Source organism: Tachypleus tridentatus, chromosome 10, assembly GCF_004210375.1.
Source record: "Tachypleus tridentatus isolate NWPU-2018 chromosome 10, ASM421037v1, whole genome shotgun sequence".
In the NCBI taxonomy this organism is placed as follows: Eukaryota; Metazoa; Arthropoda; class Merostomata; order Xiphosura; family Limulidae; genus Tachypleus; species Tachypleus tridentatus.
The window spans coordinates 72,019,461-72,034,534 of NC_134834.1; the positions used below are offsets into that span (position 1 = coordinate 72,019,461).

General features: G+C 34.2%; 1 protein-coding gene across 1 annotated transcript in view; it reads right to left on the reverse strand.

The window, feature by feature from the left end:
• LOC143229545 (calcium-activated potassium channel slowpoke-like) overlaps positions 1 to 15,074 on the reverse strand; it is a 162,627-nt gene that overhangs the window by 48,385 nt on the left and 99,168 nt on the right. The window contains exons 10-12 of the mRNA XM_076462028.1: positions 14,732 to 14,837; positions 6,107 to 6,259; positions 462 to 617 (exon numbers count right to left, since the gene is read on the reverse strand). Coding sequence (XP_076318143.1) covers positions 462 to 617; positions 6,107 to 6,259; positions 14,732 to 14,837 — 415 coding nt within the window. The remainder of the gene's footprint in view (positions 1 to 461; positions 618 to 6,106; positions 6,260 to 14,731; positions 14,838 to 15,074) is intronic.

Here is a 15,074-nt window from a genome sequence, read left to right on the forward strand (position 1 = left end):
GGAATTGAAAAACAGTATACAAAGTGAAAAAAAAAGAATGAACGAGACACTATAAATCAGTAATATATCATACTATTTGGAAGAAAAATTCCCGCCAACTGCACGCAATTGTTAATGAAAACACACAAATAACATATAGAACAATGACAAGAATTTGTTCTAAAATGTTTTACGTATCTTACGTTATAACAGTAATAATCAAACTATAATGGTATTTTTTTTCTGTTTATATATTATCCTTTCACTGTTTACTAACTAATTAAAAAATTAAACGTAAATTTGTGAGAGATTTTGGTATAGTGTGGTTAGGTTTGTATGATAATAATGTCCAACTATAAACAATAACTATTTTATTATAACATTAAATTCATTTTATAACTAAATCTTGAAATGCTAGCTTTACTTATACTTCTAAACATACCGTAAGCTTTTCAATGAATGAAGCGGAAAAACATACTCACAGTTTTGTAAGATCGCATGGCAAACAAATTTGACATCATGGTAGAGAAACCAGGTGCTAAGCAACTCTGAGCAATAAACCCTAATTTTAGCTCAGAAACGCAAATAACATCGTCTCCTCGTTTCCAGTTCCAGCTGGGTATGTTCAAGAGATAGGCCTAAAACAAAGAACAGCAGAAAAATTATACATCAGCACAATTACACGAGAAGGCGGTGTTTAATGTGTCTCGTATTGTTCGAAAGCTAGGCCTAATAACAAACATTTTGGTCTTACAACGGTGATTCTAAAATGTTAATACAACCAAGTTAGTACTATTTTCGTAAACGAAATACTAACTCAAAAAAAAAAAAGGAAGCTGAAGGTAGATTATTTTTGAGGCACTTTGACTTGATATTGTGTTTAGAATAACATAAGGTATTTTATTATTTGATAGATTGTTCAGGCAGAGTATTCATGGTTAAAGTTTCGTCAAGGTATTTTATACTGTACAGACATTAAAACATCTCCAGACGTATGTCGTTTCCATATTTTCTATTATAACTCAAACTTTCTTCCATATTTTAAAGTCAGTGTAAAATAAATTTACACCAGAAAATTATAGTTTCAATATTATTTCACTGAATAAGGTTCTTAGGCTTCTTTCAGAGTTACTTTAGGTGCAGAAGCAAGATGAACCTCTCTTCGAGTTGAAGATGAAGACAGAGATAAGCAGCCTGATTACACTACAGAAACCATCTCAAAAACACTAAAAGCTGTAAACCTTTTTAAGCAGAAAAGTAAAACCACAAGGTAATAGAAGACGCCATGTCGGGGTAATAATGGCAACGAAAACAAAGTTACTCTGGTATAAAATAAGATCGTAAACTAGAAGATGTAGTAGAAGTGAGAAACAAGTGGGTAAATTCTCGAAAAGCTGCTCTAGAAATTGTAGAGCTAAACAGGCCAGCAACGACTTCACTTTCTCTTGTTTAAAAGAAAAACTATTACCGCTTCTTCCTTGCGATAATAACATTATAGAAAAAAAAAAAAGTCTAAAAGCAATGTGGAAAAATAAAAGAGCTTCCCAAAGTTTCTTACACTTGATTATCTACTTATTGATTTCTTCAAATATTAAACGAGAAAAACACATCAAAATATACATAACACCTGGTAGCTTAGATACCAAAGTTATTTATGTCAAAATGAGGAATTTCCATTTATTGGAGTTAAAAATAGTTGTACTATTGAAAAAAGGAAAATAACATTTTGATTTGAATATAAAATTAGATATATTTCAAATTGTAAAGGGACAGTGTGCTTTGTATGTACTTATCACACAGTAATTTTTATTTTCAAAGATATTTGTCATTGTTACAGTGAAAACTGCTAACACAGTAACTTTAAAAACATACATGTCTTTATTTAGAATTGTTAATACCTGTTTATTTCCTCATCATCTTATAATAGAAAACCAATATTTCTGTAAAAGAAATTAACAAATATCTTGAGTGAACACTATGCAGCCTATGATTTCTAAATTTACACTCTGCATTTAACTTCCAAATTACGAACACTTAGAAGAATATTAGGTAACAGCTAAGAAGTAAAATACAAAATGTTCAAACAATAAACATTTAATAAAAATAATTCCTTCATGTTAATGGCTGCTTACTTCTGTAGTTCGTCACGAAATAGATCCGGCATGGCCAGGTGGGTTAAGGCGTTCGACTCGTAATCTGAGGGTCGCGGGTTCGAATCCCCCTCGCACCAAACATGCTCGCCCTTTCTGCCCTGGGGGCGTTATAATGTTGTGGTCAATCCCACTATTCGTAGCTTTGCACGAAATTAAAAAACAAACACTCCAGTACCCTAACCTTACCGACCGTTCCGAAACACTTTGCGATAGCAACTTATTAAATAAAAGAATGTCGCATTTATTTTGGTCTTACGTTATTCTATTTAAGTTGGAACTGATAATAATCCAGTAACAAATTAATACGATTAGGAAAAAACAAGAAGTGGTAATTGAAATTTGTCCTCGAACCTTCTTTTAGCGGTTAGAAATATATATAGAAATTAAAGCTCTACATAACGGTATCAAAGTCATTTATTTGCAGTTACGTGTTTCATGCGTCACTGATCACACTGCATTATAAAATGGCGGGAAAATACAGAATATTAGTATGTTCGATTGTTGATGAGAACACTATTAGAGTCACGTTATTTGTAAAGTTTTCATTCACAAAATTATTCATACCACTATTTTAGAGGAATTTCATTTAATTCCGGTTTATATTTATGAATAAACTGTTTTTCCATAGTTTTTTTCGTTTCCTCACAGTCTTCTCTAACCTTATAGAATGGTATTACATTGAGTTTCGGGTGTTTTTCCTTCGCACATTGGTCTAAATGTTTACTCAGTTCTATTTGTCGCAATTCTTGGTGGTTTATCTGTTGTCTGTGGAGAGTCATCCCGTTCTTCAATTGATCCCCGGTCTGCCCAATATACCAGTGGAAACCCTGAGGACAGTCAAACAAAGAGAAAACGATGACAAAAAAAAAATACATTTGGTACAAACACACAATCCAAATGATCCAGATATTTACAAGATAATCCAAACATCAAAGGAAATACTCCACGGATCAGAAAAAGAAAGTCTATAAAATCTGGCTAACGCAACTTGGGTGGAAAGCCAGAGACAAGACCCTAATTTGAAACGAATTCTTACAAATTCGGAGTTTAAGCAGTCAACCAAGGAACACTGGGCCAAACGATGCGGTCACTCACATTGCAAAACATGTGAACTTATTCAGGAAAGCAAAGACTTAAAATTCAGAAGTTCGGGAGAAACTTTTCATATCAACACAGAGATGGACGGTATATCAAAAATTCTAATATATTGCATAAAATGTGCAGGTTGTGGATTGGATTATATTGAGCAGACTGGGAACCAATTAAAAAACAGGATGACTATCCACAGACAACAGATAAATCACACAGAATTGCGACAAATCGAACTGAGTAAACATTTAGACCAGTGTGCGAAGGAAAAGCACCCGAAATTCAGTGTAATACCATTCTATAAGGTTGGAAAATATAAGACGGAATTAAATGAAATTCCTCTAAAATAGTGGTATGAATAATTTTATGATTGAAAATTTTATAAATCACGTGACTATGATGACGTTCTCATCAACAATCGAACATACTAATGTTCTGTATTTTCCCGCCATTTTATAATGCAGTGTGATCAGTGAAGCATGAAACGCCTAACTGCGAATAAACGACCTTAATACCGTCACGTGAAGCTTTAATTTCCATATCTAGTTCGTGATTAGTTCATTTTTACTTTTATATTTATATACATATACACATAACAAAAGTGACGTTTCTCCACAGTTTTAGCTGATACAACCATGATATATTTAGTTTGTTTAACGCACACGGCTATTCATTTCTAGTGAAAGAAAAGTATAACAGTACTATTAGTGCAGGTTAAAAATATGTGTAACGGATTTACCGTAATGCATTTATTTCAATATTTGTGTTTGTTTTAGTTTGATGCATGTCATGAATATTGCTGGATATGTATTGCGCAAGTTCCGCTTGTTATGTAAATTTATAGAAGATTCTCGAATGTAAAAATCAACATATATGTTTCACGAAAACACTAGCGTATCTTCGATTATTGGAGAACATTCGAGAATCTCGCTTGAAAGTAAATAAACCGACGCGCCGAGACGCAGAGATAGAATACTGTTTGTTCAGTTACAGTTAGAATATTATAAACCTCGGAAGGTATAGTTGTGATAAATGCCAATTAATCAGAAAACTACAGATATTTGACCAAGATTGTTAATAGATTTTGAATTTCAGTGAATTAATTTCGGACGTTAGTATTTCTACGAGAACATTACATGTTGTCGTCGTTGAAAAACTTACGTGTGCTTTAAGCCATCAAGTGAAGTGTAGCTGTGTATCAATATAGAATATATTCAATTCCAGACCTGATAGAAGACTCGGTATTGTTTGTAAGTTTGTAAAACTCTTGTATATAAACCATTATTTGTAATAACCATTATTATAAGTTGTATTATTGTTTGTATATTAAAATATATTCGTGTTAAGAAAGAAAACTGTACGTATCAATCTTCTTGGAAAATAAATTGAATATATATCGACATTTAAGTAACTTCTAAATTCAAATTTTCGGTTATTTGAAATAGTAATACGTAACGTACGTAACATTATAAATCATAGACCCGTCTGAGATAAATTATAATATGTAACACATGTTAGACCCAGGAGTTCATTAAACTTTTGTGCAGGTGTGTGTTACTGGAAAATGGAAATGAAGGAAAAAACAGCATATTGGAGTGCTAGATTTCCAGCTAGTGACGATGTTAAATTGGACGAGTTCGTAACTAAACGTTTTCTGCTAACTTTAGACGATTCATCATTATGCTTATACCGCCAATGGCACCAGGATACCAACATATGACGACATTCCAACGTGCTTGGAAAGTTCCTTTTTGACGCACTAAAAATAATTTTCTCATAACCATCTACAACAAACGTGCGTCACTAACCATGCATTTTTCATAACTCAGTCCAACTACTGGGTCATCAAACATGTCTTTTTTTATTATTCTTATTCTTAAAGTCGAATTTACAGTAAATTTATTTATTTTATGAATTTTGAAATAGTGATAGCAAAAAGATACATAAAACAAATCGATCGTTATAATCACATATGTATATTTCCGTATAAAAAGATAATAGAGTTAACGCCCAATGGTATAAATCATAGTTATCACGAGTTGTATTTTTGTTATTTAATAAAAGCACTGTAGTTTGCAATCGACGCCCACTTTGAAAAAATCTGTTTGAAATATGTGATTTATTCTTTCTAGACCCGTCAAAAGTATATGGGCGTAGGAAAAATCTTTTAATAGAGAAACTAACGAGTGAGACGTCCAAATATTTTGTCTAATTTTAAACGAAACCCTTAACAAAGACACACACACATATGTATAACTTTATTATATACCACACAACATGGACACTGTCGAATACATGTAAATGTTTTTTTAAATGATTTGATAAAAAAGTAATTGAATTGAAGGTGTAGCTAAATGCTATTTTAATTATTGTAAATATTGATCATTTAATGTTAATAATAAAAAGAAACAAATATATACGAAAATTTGTTTGTTTTGAATTTTGCGCAAACCTACACGAGGAATACCTGCTCTAGCCATGTCTAATTTAGCAGTGTAAGACTAGAGGAAGGCAGCTAGTCATCACCATCACACCGCCAACTTTTAGGCTACTCTTTTATTAATAAACAGTGGAATCAACCGTCACCTTATAATGCTCCCACGATTGAAAGGATGAGCATGTTTGGTGGGAAGGAGATTAGAACTCACGACCCTCAGCGTGCGAAATGATGCCCTAACCATATTGTTATACTGTATATAATTGTGAATACAATAAACACGTATAGACTACCCTTCTTGTGATACTGTATATAATTGTGAATACGTATAGACTAATCTTATTGTGGTACTATATATAATTGTGAATACAATAAACATACGTATAGACTAACCTTATTGTGATACTGTATATAATTGTGAATACAATAAACATACGTATAGACTAACCTTATTGTGATACTGCATCAACTGGATGATAACCCGAATATCATCAGAGTAGTTTTTAATAGAGATAACTCGCATGATGTTCGCAGCATCTTCTGCATCAGGATCCAAACAGTACTTGTTCGCCAGCACCAAACATGCATCGGCTTCATGTACCTAAAATAAATATCACGTGGTCTATGAAACAATACCTAATCTATCACATTGTCTTGGGAAGCATTTTTACTCTATGAAAGTTCTTGATATATAAATTTACTTAAGGTAGTGATTATTTATAGGCACTGATTTTGGAAATGAAATCTACTGTATATTACCTGTAGAACTTTTTGGTGAGGGTTGAAACAAGAAATAGTGGTTATTAGGATACTAGCGCTGAAAGTGTCCACTTGAAAAGTTCTCGAGGGCTTTCTAGTGGTGGCCATGACTAAAGTTGTTGTTGATAGGATAGTATCCAAGACAATAACCACTGTGTAATATTTCGAAGACTTCCTGTTGATGTTTATTATAATATTGGTGGTTATAGTGGTACTGTCATTGAAACAAGTGTACACATGACGATCACACTTCATATTGGTTTTTGCACTACAATGTCACTACGGTTCACACTACAGCTACTGAACTACCACATCAGTGTGGTTCGTATTAGAGCTACTCTATTATGAAATCAGTACGGTTCACATTAAAACTACTGTACTGTCACATTAATGCGGTTGACATTACAGGTACTATCAAATCGGGATCTTTCACTGTACTTTATGATTAGAAGTTACAAGTTGATACTACTGCATCAGTCAGGTCCATTGTATATATCATGTTATTCCCATATCTATACGATCAATATTATAACAGTGCATTAATTTAACAGAACGGTATACATTAAAGCATTTGTAATACGTTATTAATTCAATTTACCCTGTAGCGACTGTATTACCAGTGCAGTTCGATTCATTTTATAGCTTGTTTTTTTTTTTTTAATTTTGCACAAAGCTACTCGACGGCTATCTGTGCTAGCCGTCCCTAATTTAGCAGTGTAAGACTAGAGAGAAGGCAGCGAGTCATCATCACCCACCTCCAACTCTTGAGCTACTCTTTTACCAACGAATAGTGGGATTGACTGTCACTTCATAACGCCCCCACGGCTGAAAGAGCGAGCATGTTTGGCGCGACGGGGATGCGAACCGCGTCAGATTACGAGTCGCACGCCTTAATACGCTTGGCCATGCCGGGCTCCATTTTATAGCTACTATTTTCGACGTCAGTACAGTTCATCACACAGTATTTATTGTACTACCACGTTAATATGGTTCACATATGTATGCTGCTGAAGTACATCAAACATACTAAATGTTTCTTTTCTCTTTAGTTTAAAAGGTGAACAAATTTAAAAAAAATTTCGCTTGCGCATGTGTGCGTATGAGTAAATAACAGGCTGTGAAATTCGATGGCTAATTAATTACTTTACTGTTCACACGCTGCCAAGCGTAATCTCTATATTGGAATGTATTTACTTCCTATTAAATGTGGCTGGAAAAGTCCTTAAATTTTACTGAAGTATTTTAAACTAAAACTTATTTATAGGCTTAAAAATACCTGACGTCCATTTTTCTCTAATTCTGCAAAACAGATGACCAGGTGGTGTGGGTGACAAAGGCACTATGGAAGACTTGACCCTATTCATACAAGTATACCGTGATTGGTTTTCTAAGTCTAGTCAGAATAAACTTTTATTCAGATTTTTCTTCATGGATTTAAGTGTAACTGTCTTTCGTCTTCCTCGACTGATTGAGTTGTGTTTCTCTGCTTCGTGTGCAGAATGAATAAAGTGTTTTAGTTTTGCTGTGAAAGTTGAGTCTTGTTTCTTTCCTCAATTCAGCGAGATCAGAAATTATTTTAGCTCCGTGATACATTTTCTGTTAAACCTTTATATAGATATGGTACTAATCGAATCTTTAAAACATCAGTACACTTTAAAATACTAAATGGCAAAGCACTAAGGCTAAAATATTCGTGCAGTGACTCCAATATCCGATTTTCTAGATTTTTACATATATTTAATAAATACACTTTTCGGTGTTTCTTTTGTACTCTGTACTTTCGAGTTTTGGTAAAACATGGACCAGATGAAAAATTTGTGAGTTTGAGGAATAATGTCTTTCTGTAGATAAATCACAATTAAAAAATGTTGCACATCTAGGAGAAGTCCACGACTTCAATCACAGTGAATAATCAAAATATGAAGCTTTAAGCTGATGTTCTACTTCTGATCCTTAAATCCTGCATGGAGGAGGCATGGACGTCTGAAGAGAGGTCTGTACGGGCACTATAATAAATGAAGTTGAACCACACTAGTGTTTATTGTCATCTGTGGTCAGAAGAAAAATGGAAGTGCTGTTGGAAGATGAAGTCCGCACCAGGCAAGGAAGCAAGAAAGGTAATGTCGATCTGTGTGGTAAGAAAATAAATACACCACTGATACAACTCGAGGTTGAATGAAGGCTCAGAACCGTGTAGAGTTGGAAGACACGTTACCTACACTTTACTCTAATAACCAAAAATAGGGAGCAAGACTCCCTAAGTACTGACACTCATGATAACATAAGTGTCTCAGTTGTTTTAACTTACATTCCACAGTGGGCAAACTATACAAGCAGTCTCAGATCTATGGTAGATGAAACAGATAATTCCCCAGCATTCAAGGGGAGTGAGAACAAAAACCTAGACTACATTATAACATTTCATGCAGATAGATAACTGACATTAACTGGTAACTAGCATTACTTATATTGTTAGTCTCAGAGATGTTACTTGAGGAAGAATATGCTGATAATTCATTGAGATACAAACGTTGACATCTTGATCATTACGACAGGTATTAACTGTTTGATCAACACTTAAGGCAGTTAGTTGATTATTAGATTAACGACTGATGGGAAGTAGCATTACTTGCTTTCTGAGCTATTGAGCATCTGTTAATAATAGGATGTCTAGGGACATTGTATGATAGTCAGTTACGGCCGATGTTACTAAACTTAATGCCTTAATATGAACAGCTGACAAAACTGGAACTGATTACTTGGGGTTATAATGCATCTTTATGCTGAAAATACTTTTGATTCATGTTTTCTGAGCACTCAGATCAAATTTTATGAAAAACATAGACCTGAAAATGGATGGCGCCTCAGAGTCGAACTTATACCAGGCTGACGTGGCAGAGCAAAGTGCTTAAGTAACAGCTGGTAGAATAACTAGCTTATATAGAAAGAGACTACCCCAGTAAAGTAAATAGTTAAGCAAATTTCTATCACATAAATTCAGGATCAAAGCCCGCCCACTATCAACAGAGGTATAGGCTTTCTTTGGACTTCTATAAAATGGCAGCCTAAACGTAAGACAAAACTAGTTAGTAATCAATAGTTATTTATATAAAGCTATTAATTACAGTTTATTGCTTGATGATCCTATAAGCTACCAACCTTGACAACGACCAATGTTTGATCGCCACAAAATTATTATACAGCGTAAATGCTAGAATGTTAGGATGTTGAAATGTAATTCTTAGCTTTTGCCACATTACATCTAACATTTAATTGATGTTCGTGCGTGAGAGAATATATTCTGTTTCTAGAACTGAAATATTTGTGAGCTCGTGAACTTTCCCTAATAAAATAAAGTTTGTTTGTTGAATTTCGCGCCAATCTACTCGAAGGCTATCTGCACAAGTGGTCTATAATGTTGAAGTGATAGACTAGAGGGAAGACAGCTAGTCAAAACACCACCAACTCTTGAGCTACTCTTTACACTGAATAGTTGGTTTGACCGTCACATCTTAATGCGCCCTTAGGTGAGAAGTCAAGCATGTTCAGTGACAGGTTTTGGTTCTGTGGCTCACAGATTACAAATAAAACACTCTAACCCCAGGACTGGTAAGATAATAGTAATTACTTTGATTTCACTGCATTAAAGGAGAACATTGTGTTACATGACTTTCAAGCATTAATGATCGTGAGAGTAAATTGTTCAAGTTGGCAAAACTTTGATATTTGTAAACAAGTAAAATTATCTGTAAGAAATGAAATCATTGAACGCACTTTATGCGTCACATCAGTGGAAAACATCCTATGTTTTCATTGGTTTATACATAATGTGTACATTTCTTAAAATTGAAACATTTCATTAGACGTACAGTTTAAGCAGTATTTTATTAATCACAAGAATTTCTGATTGAAAGTAAATGATACTGGGAAACAATATATCAGTTACATCATATCTGTTATATCCAATGCCGATGTGGCGTTTCTCCTAATGACATGGTTCTACAAAACTTCAGATAGGCTAAATGTAGTAGTGATTGAGACAACTGTTGCAGTGTGAACTGTACTGTGTTGGTTAAATCCAATTTTTGACAGTTTTATGTCACTACACATCAAAATCTGAGTAAGGGATTTTAAGAGTATATTATTTGTTTCATTTTAACGATAAGTTATTAATTAAAGTTTTCATTCATTAATCTCTGCTTGAATTAAACTTCTCATCACCCAAAAAACTAATAAACCTTGTTTGCATCAGAGTGAAGGTACATTACTTGAGTTGATCGCATTTAATGGTCAAGAGAGGGCAGTAAGTGCTTGTAAAATAGCCGGATGTACTTCAATTTTGTAGAAACTCATACAGCTAATGTTAGCCCCTTCTACCCGTGATGAAACTAAGTTCTGTTTCTAGCACTTAGACAATGGTGACTCATGGCATGAGAGTGGTAACTATACTATTTTCCATATGTCACTGTTACAAATTTCAATCTTACACTACCAACTGAATTTCTGATTTATAAGAAATCAGTTTGATCAATCCAAACATATAAAAGTGAAAACTTGACCTTTCTTTATTTATTGTTTTTTCACTTTAAACTTCCATAATCACAATTAAATACTTCCAGACTCCTCTTAACCTGTTATCAATAACTTAGATGAATACTCTGATATACACATAACTCCAGAACCGACCCTAAATCTTGCTGCAGCTAAAGAAGAGTTCCTACTAGTGCTAATCTCTAGCATGTAGGGTTCTTCAGAGGCTATCACCTAGGAATCTATGAATCCAGTCATTTCAGTCACTGACAATGTTGGATCATCCTGAAAGTACCCTCTACTAGTGTTCTGGAGTCGAACCTTCATGGTGCCCATACAGCCAAGTCACCATCTATAGCCTATGTTGAGCTGATTAAAGATAGGAGACGGAAGGAAAAGACAAAAATAATGGCAAAATGCGTTACTCGAGGTCGCCATGATAAGAGGAATAGATTTGTTATATACTCCAAGAAATTTATTGGCTAACAATGTTTTATACAGATTGTTTGGAGTAAATATGTAGAACAAAACGTTTTATACACTTTGAATTATTATGTGAAAGCATGGAACTGTTGATGTTTTATTTTTTTTTGTAAAACCAAAGTGTATTTTAATCTAAAGAAACTTTTTATTTGTAAAGTTCAAGTATTGAGTCTAACGTGAGTATTTTTATAAAGCTAAAGCATTCTGCATGTTTTACGTAGTTATTATTTTGTGAGCTCAAATATTCGATGTATTAAAACTATTTTATCTTAAAAATCCATGAAACTAAAACTGTTTTATTAACAAAAATTTCAAGTATTTTCACCTTAAGTTTAGTTTGAATTTTGCGCAAAGCTACACGAGGGCTCTCTGCGCTAGCCGTCCCTAATTTAGCAGTGTAAGACCAGAGGAAAGGCAGCTAATCATCACCACCCACCGCCAACTCTTAAGCTACTCTTTTACCAACGAAAGGCTGGGCCTTTCACCTTAATGACTTGCACTGCTATTCTTTAAAACTAACAGATGATGGTTTATATTTAAAAGAAGAATTTTCCAAGAAAAGGTTTCACGGTAAACGATCTTTATTGTAAAAGAAAACGTGTCTTACTATAAACACGTAGTGAAAAGCTAAAATAGATTAAAATCTAAAAGTTCAAGTAAAGCAATGTTAAGAGTGTTACTAGACTATAAATACATAAAAGTCAGTGTGAAAGTGTGGATTTCTGTTGCGTTGTTTTATTTAATCTTCGTTAAAGGGCTTTTTTTACGCTGAAATGTGTTTGTAACTGTACTGTTTTATACTATTTATTCTAAAGAGTGTATTACCTTGTTGAATTAACTATAGTCGGAATCGTAAATGCTAGTTTCTTTAAATGGTATTTCCATGCTGTGCTGACTTTTTCATTGATCATCATTGTTTAAGAGTTTATATTTGTGATCCATTGGGCTATCTTCACTTTGTTCACCGTGGATACGGCCCGACGTGGACAAGTGGTTAAGGCACTCGACTCGTAATCCGAGGGTTGCGGTTCGAATCCCCGTCACAACAAACATGCTCGCCCTTTCAACTGTGGGGACGATATAATGTGACAGTCAATCCCACTATTCGTTGGTAAAAGATAGCTCAAGAGTTGGCGGTGGGTGATGCTGCCTTCCCTTTACTCTTACACTGCTAAATTAGGGACGGCTAGCGCAGATAGCCCTCGTGGAGCTTTGCGCGAAATTGAAAAACAAACCAAACCTTTAAGCATGCTGCTATTCTGTACTGTGCGTTTGTAGTGTCGTAAAATACAAAAGTAATGTTTGTTTTGGAATTTCGCACAAAGCTACTCGAGGGCTATCTGTGCTAGCCGTCCCTAATTTAGCAGTGTAAGGCTAAAGGGAAGGCAGCATCACCTACCGCCAACTCTTGAGCTATCTTTTACCAACGAATAGTGGGATTGACTGTCACATTATATCGTCCCCACAGTTGAAAGGGCGAGCATGTTTGTTGTGACGGGGATTCGAACCGCAACCCTCAGATTACGAAGCGCACGCCTTAACGCGCTAGGCCATGCCAGTCCGTACAAAAGTAAGAAAGATACCAAATACACATTGTGTATTCGCGTTATTTTTACTGTAATTTTTTATTTGATTTATTGATTGAAGGCGTATTGAATGATGAATATGAAATGTAAAGCACAGTAGTTGTTTCTTTACTATTTAATTTGGAAAGGAGAATATTTCTCGATCACAAAAAGGTTTTTCTAAATTATTCACACTATGGTGTGCGGGGCTTGTATTGTACATGGTTTTAAGCACTTATAGCAAGACAATTTTGAACGTGGAAATCAGTAAGTCGCAGTGGAAGAGAATTTATCAGAACTACATTTTCATATTGGTTGGTATTATCAAATATTTCGATCCCCCGAAAATTAGTCACTTTTGGGAAAATAACCACACAATCAAGTCATGTAGACGCGTTCAGCCCGGGTATTTAGAATTTCCAAGATAGGGATATCTTTTACACTTAATGACACTGGAAAAAAACGGACTAAGTTGCTTGTGGTGTCAATCTACAAAGATCAATGACATAAGCTGTACAGGTGACCCAGATAATAGTAAGCAGTATCATCAAAAAGCCTCTACATTTGGAAAAGTGACATAAGTCACGTGCATAGTAGTTACTTCAGCAACATATCCATTAATCTGTGACATACCTCAAGTATATTGAGAATGAAACAAGTATTCGTGGATATCGCATATGAATACGTAAGAGTCAGGAAGTCGGATGCAGTGACTATAAATTTGTGTGCTACCTGGCTGTTGAAATAGGCGCTGGGAAACTGGAGCGTATTTTGTACATGACAGTCTTATGAAAGAGCTTTTCCAATGGAAACTATCCTGAATTCTATTGTACTGATGAAGAGTCGTTGAATAGAGTATAAATGGGTATAGTAATATAGACTGTTATGATCCGATGTGACTCCAAAATCGTATTTAACATCTTGTGAAGTTAACTGACTTTAGAATGTGACGTAAATATTGTGGTGCTATTCACTTGTTGTTTAGAAATATTTTCACCTTTAGTACTTGTATGTTTTTACACAAAAGAAGGCACTCGAAATTTCCTTCGACTTGTACTAATATATTCTGTAGCAACATTGATTATGTACTAATTTAGAAATATCAGAAGACTTTATCTCCCCAACTTTTGTTAAGAAACCAGATTATGTTGATAACGTTAGTCTAAAGGGAGATAAATCCTTATCAAAATAAAATTATAATGGTTAATTCTTCCAGTGTAAACTTTATTCAGTTTGTTTCCTTAATAAAAGTGTCTTCTTACAGAGAAATTTGAGCACCTTTCATCTGAGCTTTGCGAGTAATTAACTGTTTTAGTGCAAAACATTCTGCATTCGGTTTCTTTTCACAAACCAGTCAAGTTGGAATTCAGTTAACTCCACAATAGATTTTCTGTTAACTTTCTTTATAGAGTAGGTAATACTCATATTCGTAAGGAGTCAGTACTCCTAAATATACCTCACTGCATTACCACATTACTGATGTCTTCAACCAGATGTGTATGGTTGGTGTAACGAATATTGTGCTACTATATTAATATGGTTTACATAATATACACTGTATCAGTATTACTATTCACATAATAATTCCACCAGTGTGGTCGATAAAAACACCTGATAGACATAGATGTAAGACTAATGTTACGGTTTGTCTCAATTAGTCATTTAGTGTTTGGTAAACGTAAATACTTATAGAATAATCAAGCGACAACTATTTGTAACTCTGAAATGATATGTACCTTTACCCGTTGTAGGTCAATAGGACTCATAACACTTCCTTGAAAAAACTCTACAGTAGTAAAGTGACGTTTTATCAAACCTTCCAGCTCTAAATCAGGTGGTTTCCTGAAATAAAAAGTTTAGAATGTTCAAATTAAGTTCTTTTCACATTAAATCCTTGTTCATGACGATTTCACCCACTCAAATTTTCTGCCTTGGTAATTTTTTAAGGTGTGTTATTTGAAATGGCAAATTATTGGTCCACCATATTGCTCATGGCAAATTAAATATTAAACTATTTTTACGAAATTTCTTTTACGAATCCATCACTTATTTATGGTCTAATAGCCAACATTATCATAA